The sequence below is a fragment of the Cupressus sempervirens genome, chromosome 6, assembly GCF_028749045.1.
Source record: "Cupressus sempervirens isolate cs-2001-9-10 chromosome 6, ASM2874904v1, whole genome shotgun sequence".
Classification (NCBI taxonomy): Eukaryota; Viridiplantae; Streptophyta; class Pinopsida; order Cupressales; family Cupressaceae; genus Cupressus; species Cupressus sempervirens.
Genome location: NC_143123.1, coordinates 58,907,925 through 58,921,851, shown reverse-complemented (window position 1 = coordinate 58,921,851; position 13,927 = coordinate 58,907,925). Strand labels below are relative to the sequence as shown.

At 33.5% G+C, this 13,927-nt stretch overlaps 1 protein-coding gene across 4 annotated transcripts; it reads right to left on the bottom strand.

Moving 5' to 3' along the window:
- Nucleotides 1–414: 414 nt before the first annotated feature.
- LOC149551126 (heat stress transcription factor A-2-like) lies at nucleotides 415–12,602 on the bottom strand. Of its 4 annotated transcripts, none has more exons than XR_016352668.1 (4): nucleotides 12,358–12,602; nucleotides 1,455–2,170; nucleotides 926–972; nucleotides 415–836 (listed from the first exon to the last, which is right to left on the bottom strand). XR_016352668.1 is itself a non-coding variant. In XM_089786681.1 (3 exons), exons 1-2 carry the CDS (start codon nucleotides 12,562–12,564, stop codon nucleotides 1,466–1,468), a joined length of 912 nt encoding a protein of 303 aa, XP_089642807.1. In that variant the 5' UTR covers nucleotides 12,565–12,602; the 3' UTR covers nucleotides 415–836; nucleotides 1,455–1,465. The 4 variants fall into 4 exon arrangements, 2 of the variants coding, with proteins under 2 accessions (XP_089642807.1, XP_089642806.1); XR_016352667.1 differs by lacking the exon at nucleotides 12,358–12,602 and adding an exon at nucleotides 4,387–4,670; XM_089786681.1 differs by lacking the exon at nucleotides 926–972.
- Between the last annotated feature and the right edge of the window lie 1,325 nt (nucleotides 12,603–13,927).

The window sequence follows — 13,927 nt, the reverse complement described above, 5'->3', positions numbered from 1 at the left end:
GGGGAGCACTGAACAAATTTCTGACAATTTCTGTAGTCATTAACATGCATTATCAAAATCCTAGATAGGAAGCACAACATTAGGTGAGGGCATAGTTTGTGAAACATTTTTGGAATGAATTTGCGAGAGCATTTGTCAAACGACATTAACATTTGTTGCAGCAACTCTAGCACAAGCATCAATCATTGGTCAAAGTTGGTTGGAACCATTATAAACTCTATTAATCTCACAATTAATGCAGAATCACATTCAGATATGCAAAAAAATATTCAAAATAATAAGAAACAACCCAAACCCCTAGCAGAGCACAACGCATGCATCTCTCTCAATATTAGAACATGTTAATATGGATCGAAGGACTACAAAATTAATTTCAAAAAGTCTTTTAAATACTAAATATTATATGAACGAGTATAAAAAGAAATACCTTTTTAAAATCAACTCTTTAATTACACACTTCTGTCAAAGTAACACTGACATTATCTATACCATATGTTTAGGGAAAATGATGGAGGCTTTGAGCTTTGAAACAAGAAGAGAGCTGTCCATGTTCTCTATTTTTATATACTGTCTACCTAAAGATAGGACCGGGAGAAAAACAGAGCCAGAAAAGTGAAGACCAAATCATGTCAAAGTCTGTTAAAACTGCTTCCAAGACAAGACTGGCCCCTGACCCGCAAAGCTGCTACTATGTGCGTGGTTTGGTTCATATAAACACCACTTGTTCAATTCAACAGAAAAGAGCTATGTGCACTGATTTTCTTCATATAAAAACTGCTTGTTCAATTCGACATAAAAAGAACTATGCTTGGTCCCTCAGAACAGCAAACTTCCACCTGTCACAGGGCATACAAAACTTAGTAAGCCAGTAAAACTCATCATACTATAAGGCTTAAAACACCAACCCAGAATCTGTATCACCTACCAGATCCATCAAACTATTGTCAAAGTGGTTGGACTACACTGGGATTTCTGGCAACAGACAGAAAAGCTACTCATAACAATATTCAGAGCAGCCCTACAAAGTTATGAACATTCTACAACCATAACTGAAGCAAATAATTCCATCACATCTTCTTCACTTGCAATCAGTGATTTTCAGGCATCAGAGACATCAAATTTACAGAGTCTATGTTGAATAAATGCTGTTTTTGAGTTCAGTTGTGTGAGTTATTTTTTATCAACATTTTGAATCACACTTCATGATCTATTAGAACAATGTAGTAAGAGAGCTAAAAGATAGTTTTTCTCTCCTTTTATCCATCATCAGGATGTGATAATAGAACGAGAGGAAAGCTTTTTCAATCCTTCAGCTTCCTTATTACATTCTGATGATAGATCACAGGGTGTAATATGAAATATTGATACAAACCTCTCATCAGATTTGAATTTAGAAACAGCAGTTAAAAAGAAGCGTTTCTGGTGGGACTTTCTAATCGGAGAATTGGGCTTACTCAGAATAGTCTCAACTGCCCCATAAGTTGTCATCCTGAGTACTCAAACCCTCATCATCATCATCTTTAAAACCCAGATCAATTTCAAGCTGAGATCTTTCAACACAATTCTCTGGATTTTGACCTTTAGGTGAACGAGCAGCTGTTAGCTCCTTAGACATCAGTCCAGCACTGGTGTCAGAGTCAAACAACGGCATATCTAGTGGGGAATATTGACACTCATCTGGACTCAAAGCATTTGTACTAAAACCATCCAAAACCAAGCTGGGCTGTTTTTCATGTTGCTTCTCCAAGTCCAAATGGGGCAACAGTTTCCTCTTCTTAACTCCCCTATTTTGAAGCATCTGCACAATTAGACTGGGATTATCAATTATTGTACCAAAAAATGACATCATCTGCTGAGGAATTTTCTCTGTCAAATCCATGCGCCTCTTCATATCTTCCATCTGTCTGTCACTGTTTGCCTGCTCTCTCCTCAGCAAAACAATCTCCTTAACAATGGTATCCTCGTCCTGCTTCAGATTCTCCAAATCTACTTCGAAGTCATATCTGCAACTTACTTCACTTCCCAACAAGGCATGGGAGTTTGCAGCCCCAATTCCCTGGGATTTAAGAGGAGACCTCCTTCTGCAAATGCTGTTTAGCAACTGTTTTTGCCCTCGAAGAAAGGATTCGTGTGCAAACTCCCATCTGTCAGGATCCACTTTACGAAATCCCTGTGCCATAAAAAGGAGGGTCAAGAAAATTGGAAATTGCAGTTGAAATTTTTACTATGAAGGGTAATATTACTGAATCTAAGACATGAAATTTTGAACTGATTCTGAATTGGATGATGTGACGTTCATTTACGTTTTTTTTTTCACATTTGATGATCCATCATTACATCAACAAGTAAGAAAAGAGGAATGCATATCTAAGAAGTTTTTTGGACATAATCTAATCTTAAAATGTTCAAAGTAACAGCATTGAAGATAAAATTCAGTCTGCTATTTCTGTCCTTACAAAAATTTAAACAACTTGATTAATTTTCTAAATTTGTGTATGATTAGTTTTTCTTCTGTCTAATTATAGAAAACTATAGATATTTTGAATCTTTTTATATAAAGGAATGAAATAACAAATTGATTTGTCTTCTATAATTATAAATTCTGTTCAAAAGATAATTGAATTTTTCTATATATGAAAGGACTGCTTTTAAAGGGAGAATTTGACTTTATCCATCTCAATAAAGTATATGATTGGCTCCAACAGTGTGTTAGACTTAGGCAATTGTGGATGATATCACCAATAAATATGTTCCTCCTCCTATGAACGTATGTTGTTGCCTAGGAGAGATCACACTGACTTGATTTTTTGGTAAAGTAGCTACTGGTTTTTCTATGACTATTTACTATCATCTAACCCTACGACAAGTTTTTGCTTCTATCTGGCTCATTCAATCAGTCCACTGGTGGTCAGCAACTATGATGGTTTTAGTGATAGATCTTGCATATATTTTGTGTTTAAAGAAACTTCAAAAATTATACTCATACCTACTGGTTTCGCAATGACATTGTAACTATCATCCCACTGTTCTATAAGTTTTGCATCTATTAATACATAATGACTGAAATGAACTTTCGTTATCTGTTCCAATCAGTCCATTGATGATCAGCAAGTATGATGGTTTTAATGATATATCTTGCATATATTTTGTGTTTAAAAAATCTTCATGAATTAAATACTCATACCTACTGGTTTTGTTATGACTTTGTAACTATCATTCCACTGTTCTAAAAGTTTTGACCCCTATCGATAAATAATGACTGAAATGAACTTTGGTTGGCTATTTCAATCAGTCCATTGATGATCAGCAAGTACGATGGTTTTAATGATAGATCATGCATATATCTCGTGTTTAAAAAAAAATCTGTGAATTATATTCATACCTACTGGTTTTGGTATGATTTTGTACTTAGCATTCCACTGTTCTAGAAGTTTTTGCCTCTATCAATACATAATAGCTGAAATGAACTCTGGTTGGCTAATTCAATCTGTCGATTGATAGTTGGCAAGTATGATGGTTTTATAAATAGATATTGCGTATGTCTTGTGTTTAAAGAAACTTAGTAGATTAAATCTGAATTATGCATATAATTCTAGCTGCATTGACCATATGTCTTGGCGCAACTCACAATTCTTCCTCTAAAGATCAAATTGATCATTGACAATCAAGTGTAACTCACAATTCTTTCCCTAAAGATCAAATTGATAATCATAGTATAACACATTATTCTTTCCTCCAAAGAACAAATTACTCTTAGGTTCATAAAATTTACTATTGACAATCAAAATTATGACTGGCATGCTTGAAGCCATTGTTTAATAGAAATCCCTTTGGTAGGGTTATTACAAGGAAATGTTGCAGTAAGTCAATCTACTTTAATTTATTTTATAAATTTAAACCCATTGATATTAACCCTAACAATGATCCAGAAGCAGAGTATTTCAGAATTTTAACACAAAGGAAATAAACTTTTTGAACAAGTATTCAAAACCTACTACAGTTCAACCAATTGAAGTTAATATATTAAAATTCAAAACTAAGATAGTTGAAAGGAACTCTGTAATGCTAGCTAGCACTTCTATCCATATAATGATTCAATTTACATCTTTTGGGTACTCTTTATTTTCTATCACTACCGTCTCCGACAGCTCAGCTTCCATACAATTATCTCAATTAGTAAGAGCATTAATCAGGCCCAAGCACTGCTAATTTGGATCTACACCACACATTCATAACCCCAGACACTGCTTATAAACAAAAAATCTGAAATTTCAGAAGTTAATCTGAATCGCTAAAAATTAAATCCTTTACAAAACCTCTGCATCTTAAAACAAAATTAGAGAAGAAAAAGAATGGCATGGACGCCTGAAAGAAAAAAATACTAACATATGTGTTGAGCTGTCGAACGAAGCTGGAAAAGTTGGAGTGTTTGAAGTGGAGAGGCAGCAGATGGAGAGAAAAGTTGTGTGGATCTTTGACCAAGAAACTGTTATTTCCTTCACTCCATGACACAATAAGCTCTGTTGAAGGATCGTCCACAATGGCGTACGTCTTTGTTAGGAATGGTGCTGCATATTGGCCTTCAAATTCCATGCTATAATCTCTTGCAAAAAGAGTCTTTCCTGTTCTTGCTCGTGGTTTATTCTCCCTTTTCGGCCTAAACTAAAGAGCGCGAAAGCCCTACCGTATGTAGATATTTTTTTCCCGTCGGTTTACCAGCCACGTGTTCCGCTCTTTTGTTTTAAGGGAGATATTTTCATCCACTTCTCCACTGGGTACGGATGACGTGCCTACCACGAAAGAACCGTTGGAGAGGCGACTCTTGTAATTGGTTAATTTCAATTTGTGCAACATAGACTAATTGTCTAATAAATTAGCTAATGTAATTATATTTTGGATTAATATGGGCTGAAATTAATTAATTGGAAATGGAAATGGAAATGTTAAGTTATTGATGTTGATTAAGATTTATTTATTTATTTTAACTAAGGGATATCTTTTGATACCTGTCCAACAACTTATTTTAGGGTGAGCACGATGAAATTGGTGTCTTTTGAGGCACTCACATGCGCACACCATTTAAATCTAAGGTGATCTTGAATTCGAGACCAGGGGGTAATCCATTGGTGTCTTTTAGGGCACCCACACGTGCACTATTTAAATCTAAGGCGATCTCAAACTCAAGACCATGGGGGTAATCCATAACCTCAAGCTCGATAACTACATGATTAAGATATTATGATAGAGATATGAAAGTAGGATGTGCAATCAAAAGTTGTAGCTATTAGCAAACTAAACCTCATGGTAGATAAGGAAAACATTTTAAAAATTAAGTGTGCCTTTTGTAAGTTGTGCTTTTTAATTTGTTGTTTATATATATATATATATCCACAATTAATGGTTCAACACAAATAAATGTAGTGATTTCTCATCTTTGGGATTGGAACATTCATATGGTCTAATCCACTTGAAGTGATTGTGTTAGAGAAATGCAATTCTTTCAAGAGTGCTTCTCAATCAAAGTTTGAGATATCTCATCTTGCCCTATTTCTCTTTGATGCCCAAACACAATAGAGAAATAACATGATAGTGTTTGCAAACTATTCAAGTGGAGCCAAATCAACATAATATGTCCATGACATTCTCAAGGTGGGAGGGCTAGGACATGTTTCTTATGATTTAAATTAAATTGTACTTTATTTTGTAAACTTCTTTTGGTTCAATATTTTTATTTTTTATTTTTGAGGAGTTGAAAATCCTTCAAGATACTTAAAATCCTTATTTACCAAACTATATGCTCTTGGAAATTCCTATGGAAGAGTAGGCATAACTTAACCCTTTAGAACCTTGCCTATCCATTCTTAACCATCATTATGAAAGTAATCAAACTTGATAAGTAAGAGATATAGCAAGTCAAGTTGTGATATTGCTATCAGGATTTAACTGTCTTTTTGAGATAAACTCATTGACACATGTTTCATGAGTAGTTATTCACTAGAACTCATCTCTCACGAGAATGAATGAAACAATTAATAGTCTTACTATCAAGGTGATGCCCATAGGAGTGAAGCATCAAGCCTTTTGAAGAGGTTACCCATCTCAATGTTGCTCCAACGCAAACATGCTTAACCACAATGTTTTCTCCAAAGTTAGGCCCGCTTAGTTTGCTACCCCATTTGTAAAACCTTCCATATGTGTTGTGCCTTATTAGCTATTCATTATAGACCTCATTTATCTCATCAACTAAAAGCAAAATATATTTTACACAACAAGCCAAATTGTGATATTGCTTTCAAGATTCAACTGTGTATTTTCAAGTCAAACTCATTGGCTCATGTTTCATGAGTAGTGGCCCCCGTCCCAAGAACCCATCTCTCATGAGAGTGAATAAGACACTTAACACTCATTGCATCTAGGTGATGCTCATAAGGGTGAAGCATCAAGCCTTCATGGGAGATCACCCATCCCAATCTCCAACTCAAGCATTCTTAAACATGGAGTTTCCTCTAAGGTTAAGCCCACTTAACTTGCTACCCCATTTACAAAACCTCTAGTGATTGTTGTGCCTTACGAACCATTCATTATACAACCCCTTTAGCTTATCAATTGATGAAACATGGGTCAATGAGTTTGACTTGAAGAGTACATAGTTGAATTCTAATAGCAATATCACAATAATTATATTTAGTCAATTTGAAATCAAAAAGAAAAACTCCAAATATTGGTTAATACACTAAAACCTAAAAGACGACTAGTTCATGTTGGAGAACCCTTGCCATATTTAAAAGTTATTATGAATACACATTCAATTCTAAGTGACCAAGCAAACATAAAATCAAATCATAAAAATAATGCATGATATTTTTATTTTGCAAAATTATCATATAAACAAGTGAAAGAAAATAAAATTTTGAAATCCAAATTATGTGCATTGTTTGTCAAGGTATAATGTTTAATGCATCTTTGCATCAAGGTTACAAGAGACTCTTGATCTATTGGTGCCAAGAATAAGAAATAAGATTTTTTTTATGGATATGTGGTGGATGATTTATTCCTCCCTAGTGCAACGATTTTGGGAGGTTCTACAATATTTCTAACAAAACTATTGTGAATTTATCCTTAGTGATATTTTAAATTGTTTAAATGAAATGGCCAATTTTCAAGATAGAGGCAAAGGGTTCCCAAATATGGGGACATATCATGTATCATGTCCAAGACCAACCTTTAAGACTCCTAACTAGGTTAATGATTTAACATGTGATAATTTCTTCTACTAAGTAGAGTACATTATGGGGAAACCTCTACAATCTATCAGTTTCCTCACATAGATCTTGTTATATTAGCATACAACTTTTGTGCATGGTAATGAGGACAAGACCTTAGACATTTAGAAATACCCCATCTTGAATATAGTTAAGGATTGATGCAGGAGCATCTAGGGTGTGAGAGAAATCTTGCATCACCTAAAAAAGTTGTCTAGTTTTTCAATAAGGGCAATTTTTGGAAGGGTTGCTATTTTTAGAAAATTTACTAGTCTGAGTAAGTTTTTCATTTGAGCATGAATTCTTCTAATTACTTCTCTAGAGGTTAATTTTGGATATTTAAGCACACTGATAAAGTGTCATAGAAATATTAAGCCCAATTTTGAAGATATTATTTTTGTTTTTAACAAGGTGGTACAAAAAACTTTAAACTTAATTTTGAAGGCCTTATAGACTTTGGAAGGAGTCAAAACTTGTTTGGGATGATACCACACTATCTTACTTATAGAGTGTTTCAAGAGGCTTTTAAAAAGTGATTATAATAAAAAATTGGGTACACAGTTCAAAAGTTATGGCTTTCAAAATTTGTATCATTAAGATTCAAGTTTTGATACAAAAGGAAGAGAGAGAAAAATCACTTAGGCAGAAAATTAAACTGTTGAGTGCCAAAATAGAAAATATTCACTTTCTAGAATATTTCAAGGTAGTTATTCGTGCTACATATCATGGATGAAGGTGGTTTCAGGCTCAATTCTAGGAGGATAGTTGGGTAAAAGCACAAACCTGTGTCACCCTTTTATAAAGGAAAAGGCTAACAAAAGTATAACTGTTCATCTTCAATGACTTAAAAATGACAATATTATTTAGAATTTGATAATGAAGTAAACTAATCAAATATGTAGAAATGGATGAATTTTAGGATCATAATTTTTAATCAATATTTACAATAAGAATTGATATATTTTTCTAATTTTTAAAGACAATTTTTTACTTAATGAAAAATGTTGAAAATTAGGAGTCTAGTTCCCACCACAAAATAATATGGAAATAAACATATTTCCGTCCAATCTTAGACTATGTTATAGATAACATATATAGCTAGAACAAAAATAAATAAAAATTTGCTTTGGACCTGTATTTTAACTTTTATAACGATTCAAAATTAACTCATCTGAAATCGATAGTTTTCATCTCCCACCACATTTTTGAAAATAAATCTTTTCTAACTAAAAGAAAAATTATGCATTCTTGAAGAGGACTCTCTCCTCTAGAACGTCATGTGATTTTTGAATTTTTTTTATATGATTTAATATTTTTTCCTTTCTCAAACTTGACATCTTCTCAAGTGTTAAAATATGTATTTGTAGAATTTTATAATTACAATATACTATATCTAATTAAAACATTATAAACTCTAAATGAGAATATTCTTGACTTTGAACTCTATAAAATGATGTTTGTGTTATTAAAAAAAATCATAAAAAATAGTAAGAGTTATTGAAATGTCAATTGTATGAAATAATTTTATTTCTTTAGTAATTGGATACAAACTAGTATAAAACATGCATTTAATAGACATTTCCAATTGAAAAAGTGTGAGACCATATATAACTTAGCTTGAGTGAATTTGGCTAGATCATATGTTTGAAAAAAATTGATTTTTAGATAGAAATACTCAAATTCAATCATTTTGATAAGTAAGCCTAAAAGGTGACACAACTTTGTACTTTTACCCAATTTCTAGTTCTGCGTTGCAAATTATTGTAATGAAAATGGCCATGTAGTTGTAATGTTTTTTTTTAAAAAAATAGTGTAATGTAATTGCATTGAGAATAATAGAATGCAAGTGTTTCAAATAAAGGAGGGGTGAAAATTTATTCAAGCTGAAAGAGAAACAAGTACAAATAGAGAAAGGGCATCAAATAGCCCTGTCAAGATCAACCAAGTGATCAAGTTGATGGGACAAGCCCATCGAAAGTTGAGTCTTATCAACAATGTTCCAATTACACATATGGTCAAAAGCCCACTTTGCCAAACAATCAACAACACTATTCCATTCCTTGGGAATATGATTGAAAGTAACAAACTCCAAAGAAGTACACAAATTATGAATCTGGTCCACAATCAAAGCTAACTTCCAACTAACAACTTCAGAATGTTGTTGATTTAATAGACATATCACCACTTGTGAATCAAATTCATAGATAAGCCTTCTCCAACCCAGGGCACAAGCATTCTTCACTGCATAGAAAATAGCTATGCCCTCCATCAGGTTGTTAGTATGATGACTTTTATAAATAGAAAACACAAACTAGACATCCCCCTTCCTATCTCTACCAACACCACCAATGCCAACAAAGCCTAGATTTCCCTTGGAAGACCCATCTGTGTTGATTTTAAGAATACCCTACGGAGGGGCACTCCACTTCCCATCCCTAGACACATCTTTCTTAGCAAATTTCCATGTGAGGGGGGAATATTCAAACGATTATTGAAAATATCCTCCCCTGGTTCCATGGCCTTAGAAGTGTCACATTTTGCAAAAATAGTCTCCCCCAAAAAATTGAGAATTTTCCACTATAAGTGAGGAACCTCTAAAAACTCATCCTTAAAGATATGATGGTTCCTTTCCAACCAGATATGCAAAATAATAAAGGAGGGTCCAAGAGTCCAAGCAACTTGAAGAAATGAAGTCTTGACAGGAGCCTCACCCCAGCGAGCAAAGAATTCTGCCAGTGAGGAAACATGCCAACAAGATTGGTTCCACACATTCCGCCAAGAGTGCCAAATATGTCTACTAAAAGAGCATTGGAAAAAGAGATGAGAGATATTTTCTTCACTAAGATGACATAGAACAAACATTGAGGGTCCTTGGAAGCCACGCTTGCATAAATTATCCCATGTAAGACATCGACTATGGACTACCGACCACATTAAAAAATTACATTTGGGCCAAGAAAACTTGTGCCAGACTTGCTTCCACTAAGGAATCTAAATGTCCCCCAACGTTTGTCAAAGAAGCTCAACATATCTTGTGGACACTAAAAATTTTCCAGACAAATCTTTGCTATCCCAAGAAAGAACATCATTACCAACCAAAGTAGTACACTCACGAGACTACAAAATCTGAAACAACTCCTTCCTATGCTCCTCAGATCCTCCTAGAGGCCATTTAGAAGGATGTTTCCAATGAAAGGAAGGAGCCAAACCTTTAACACACCCTATCTTATAAAAACTAACTATGTCCCAACCAACAATTGATGGAGGGCATGTAGTTGAAGATGAGTGGTAAGAATAGGAGGGTGCCCATCCTAAGAGTCAAGCCAAAATAAAGCTTGTGATCCCAAATGACAAATCCAAAAGAGACCATCTTTAACCAACTAAGCTCCAAACTTTAGTATATTCCAAATCATGGATCCTCTCCCTTCCAGAGGAAAGTGATGAACTTCAGCCACATCAATATCTAGAAAATACTTATGGGTGAGAATATGAACCCAAAGTTGATGTTGGTTAGTACACCAAAGACAATAAAGTTTTGCAGCGAGAATATGCCCATTTAAAATAGTTAATCATAAGCCAAGGCCACCCTCCTTCTGAGGTCTACACATTGTTTCCCATTTAACCAGACTCCCTTTAGAAGTTGAAAGGTTCCCACTCCAAAGGAATTGATGGGACAGAGCATCAAATTCCTAAAGAAAATACATTGGAGCAACCTAAACAAAACACATGTAAATAGGAAGGGCTTGAATAGCTTATGTTCTTGCATTTTTTTCGTTTATTTCCTTGTTGTGTTGTGTGTGTTTGGATTAGTAAGGAGAGTACCCTTCATCATGGATATACTCAAGATTATGAGTTTGAAGATGTTTAGGGTACATAGATTGGAGTTGGTGCTCAATTTTAAAAGTATGGTACATACAACATGGAATAAATCATAAACCACTATAAAAAGGAATGATGATTTTAATGATTGAGTTTTGCATATATTTTGTGTTTAAAAAATCTTCATGAATTATGCTCATACCAATTGGTTTTGCTATTACTTTGTACTATTGTCCTACTGTTCTAGAAGTTTTTGCCTCTATCAATAATAATGACTAAAATGATGGACAACTCAAACATCCCACACTAAGGCTTGACTCCTAAACTAAAAGTGTTGAATAGTCAAAGTTGATTTACATTTTCTAAGCATAATTTTCTCCTTAGTGTGTGATATTTAAGGGTGGTTCTGAAATGAACTTCAATAGGCTAATATAATAAGTCTATGTTAAGAAGAACAAGTATGATGGTCCTAAAGATACATTTGCATATATTTTGTGCTAATTTTTTAAATTAACTTAGAATCATGGATATAATTATGTGTACTAACCATAGTTATCATATAATTCACTGTTCTTTTCTCCAAAGATCAAATTCGGTTTTGACAATCAAAATTTTGACTTATTTGTTTAAAATCATTTTGTTAATACAAATTCTACCGATAGAATTATCATGACCATCCTTAAATATCATGTACACTAAGAAAAAAATTAAACTTGAAAAAAGTAAGTCAACTTTAACTATTCAACACTTTTATCTATATAAATCACTCATTAATATATGATATTTACAATGAAAGAATTATAATAATAATAATAATTTGATGTATCATTTATTTTTACACACTTTCATATTAACCGACCCTCTCAATGATCCACATCAAGGTATTCCAGGTCCTTCACAGAAAAAGAAATCTACATTTTTAATAAGGAATCAAAACATACCATAATCAAAGCTTTTCAAGTTCATATAAAAATGCAAAATCTCTGCAATGCTAAAACTTCCCATTCATTTTACATATTTTGGGTACACTGTATTTTCTGTCACTACTATCTCTGAAAGCTCAAATTCTATACGAAAAGTCTCAGTTACAAAGAGTATTGATCAGGCCAAAGAAATGATAGTTTAGATCTACGCCACTTGATATATTTATATAATCCCATACACTGATTAAATATCCCCAAAAAAATCCAAAATTTCAGAAACAAATCCTTTACAAAAACTCTGGATCTTAGAACAAAATAAAAACAATATAAGCCTGAGAGAAAAGAATACTGACATATGTGTTGAGCTGTCTAACGAAGCTTGAAAAGTTGCAGTGTTTGAAGTAGAGAGGGAGCAAACGAAGAGAAAAGTGGTGGGGATCTTTCACCAAGAAACTGTTATTTGCTGCACTCCATGACACAATAAACTCTGTTGCAGGATCGTCAACAATGGCGTATGTCTTTGTTAGAAATGGCGTTGCACATTGGCCTTCCAATTCCATGCTATTTTCTCTTGCAAAACTAGTCTTTGTTCTCTCTTGACGTAGCCTACTTCCCTGTTCTTCTTAAATAAAGAGCACGTAAGCAATGTGGTATGGAGATATTTATTTTTATCCTCTTATTTATCTCTTTTTTTATTTGTTGGGCTATTTTCCTGGGGCAGATATTATACCAAGATATTTTCATTCACCTTTCCTCAACTTGCATGACGTGGGTCTCTATCATGAAGCTTGGTTACAATTATTAAATTGCAAGGAATATCCATTGGGGGAGGGGGTGGCTCTTCTGATTGGCTTATTGTTGCAATTTGTTTACAACTAATATGTACAATAAGTGGATTAGGTTGAGTTTACATTGTCTCATTGGAAATGTACATATTAAGCAATTGATGCTGATTAAGACATTATGATAGTGATATAAAAGTTGGGTGTAAGGTTGAATTTTGTACAAAAAGATGTGATCATTCATGTGGTCTTTGTTTACATGATCATGTATGAAAAATACAATTCTATCAAGAGTGCTTGTTAATCAGAGGTGGAGCTCATTTTATTTTGACCTCATTTTTATCCAATTTTCAAATGTACTAGAGGAATAACAGGTGTGTTTTTGAATTGTTATTGAGTGGAGCCAGGTCAACATGATGTTGTCATCGCATTTACAAGGTCGAAGTGGTAAGATGTGTTTCTAATGGTTTAAATTAAAATAAAATCTTATTTTGCGATTGTTTTGATTCAATATTCTTTATTTTATCTTTAGGTTTTGAGAACCCAATTTCAAATCTTAATTCACTGAACTATATGCACACAAGGAAAGTCTTACAGAAGAGTAGACATAACTTAATCCATTTGAAACTTCTCTGTCCATTCCTCCCCATTGTTGTAGAATATGATCCAAGCTATTTATAATTGAACTGAAATGAAGGAAAAATAGTAATTATCCAAAGATTGGTTTACACATTAAAAAATCTAAATATAACTAGTTCATATCAAAGAGCCATTGCCACATTTCTTTAAAGTATTATTTCTCATATGAGTTTCATTACTCGCCAAATGAACATATAATCCAACCATAGAGATAATGCACGAAAGTTTTATTTCACAAAATTATCGTAAAAATAAATGAAAATGAATAGAATTTTGAAACCCATATAAATGCACCATTTGTCAAGGTCCAATAATTAATGTGCCTTTCCATGGAAGTTTTAAGAGATTCCTAGTTTATTGGAGCAAACACCAAAAAACAAGAGACGTGAAGTCTCACAGTTCCTACCATATGTTTAGTGGTTGTTTTGATGTGAAGGGAGAGAGGAGGAGGTTGGTGTTAAGGAAGAACTGGGGAAGATGTCGGAGGTTGAGATGTATTTAA

Coding starts and splice junctions, on each gene's coding strand:
- LOC149551126 (XM_089786681.1), bottom strand. CDS start 12,564: ATGGAATTGGAAGGCCAATGTGCAACGCCATTTCTAACAAAGACATAC. Junction 2,171..12,357: donor TTAGACAGCTCAACACATAT/GTCAGTATTCTT, acceptor TTTATGGCACAG/GGATTTCGTAAAGTGGATCC.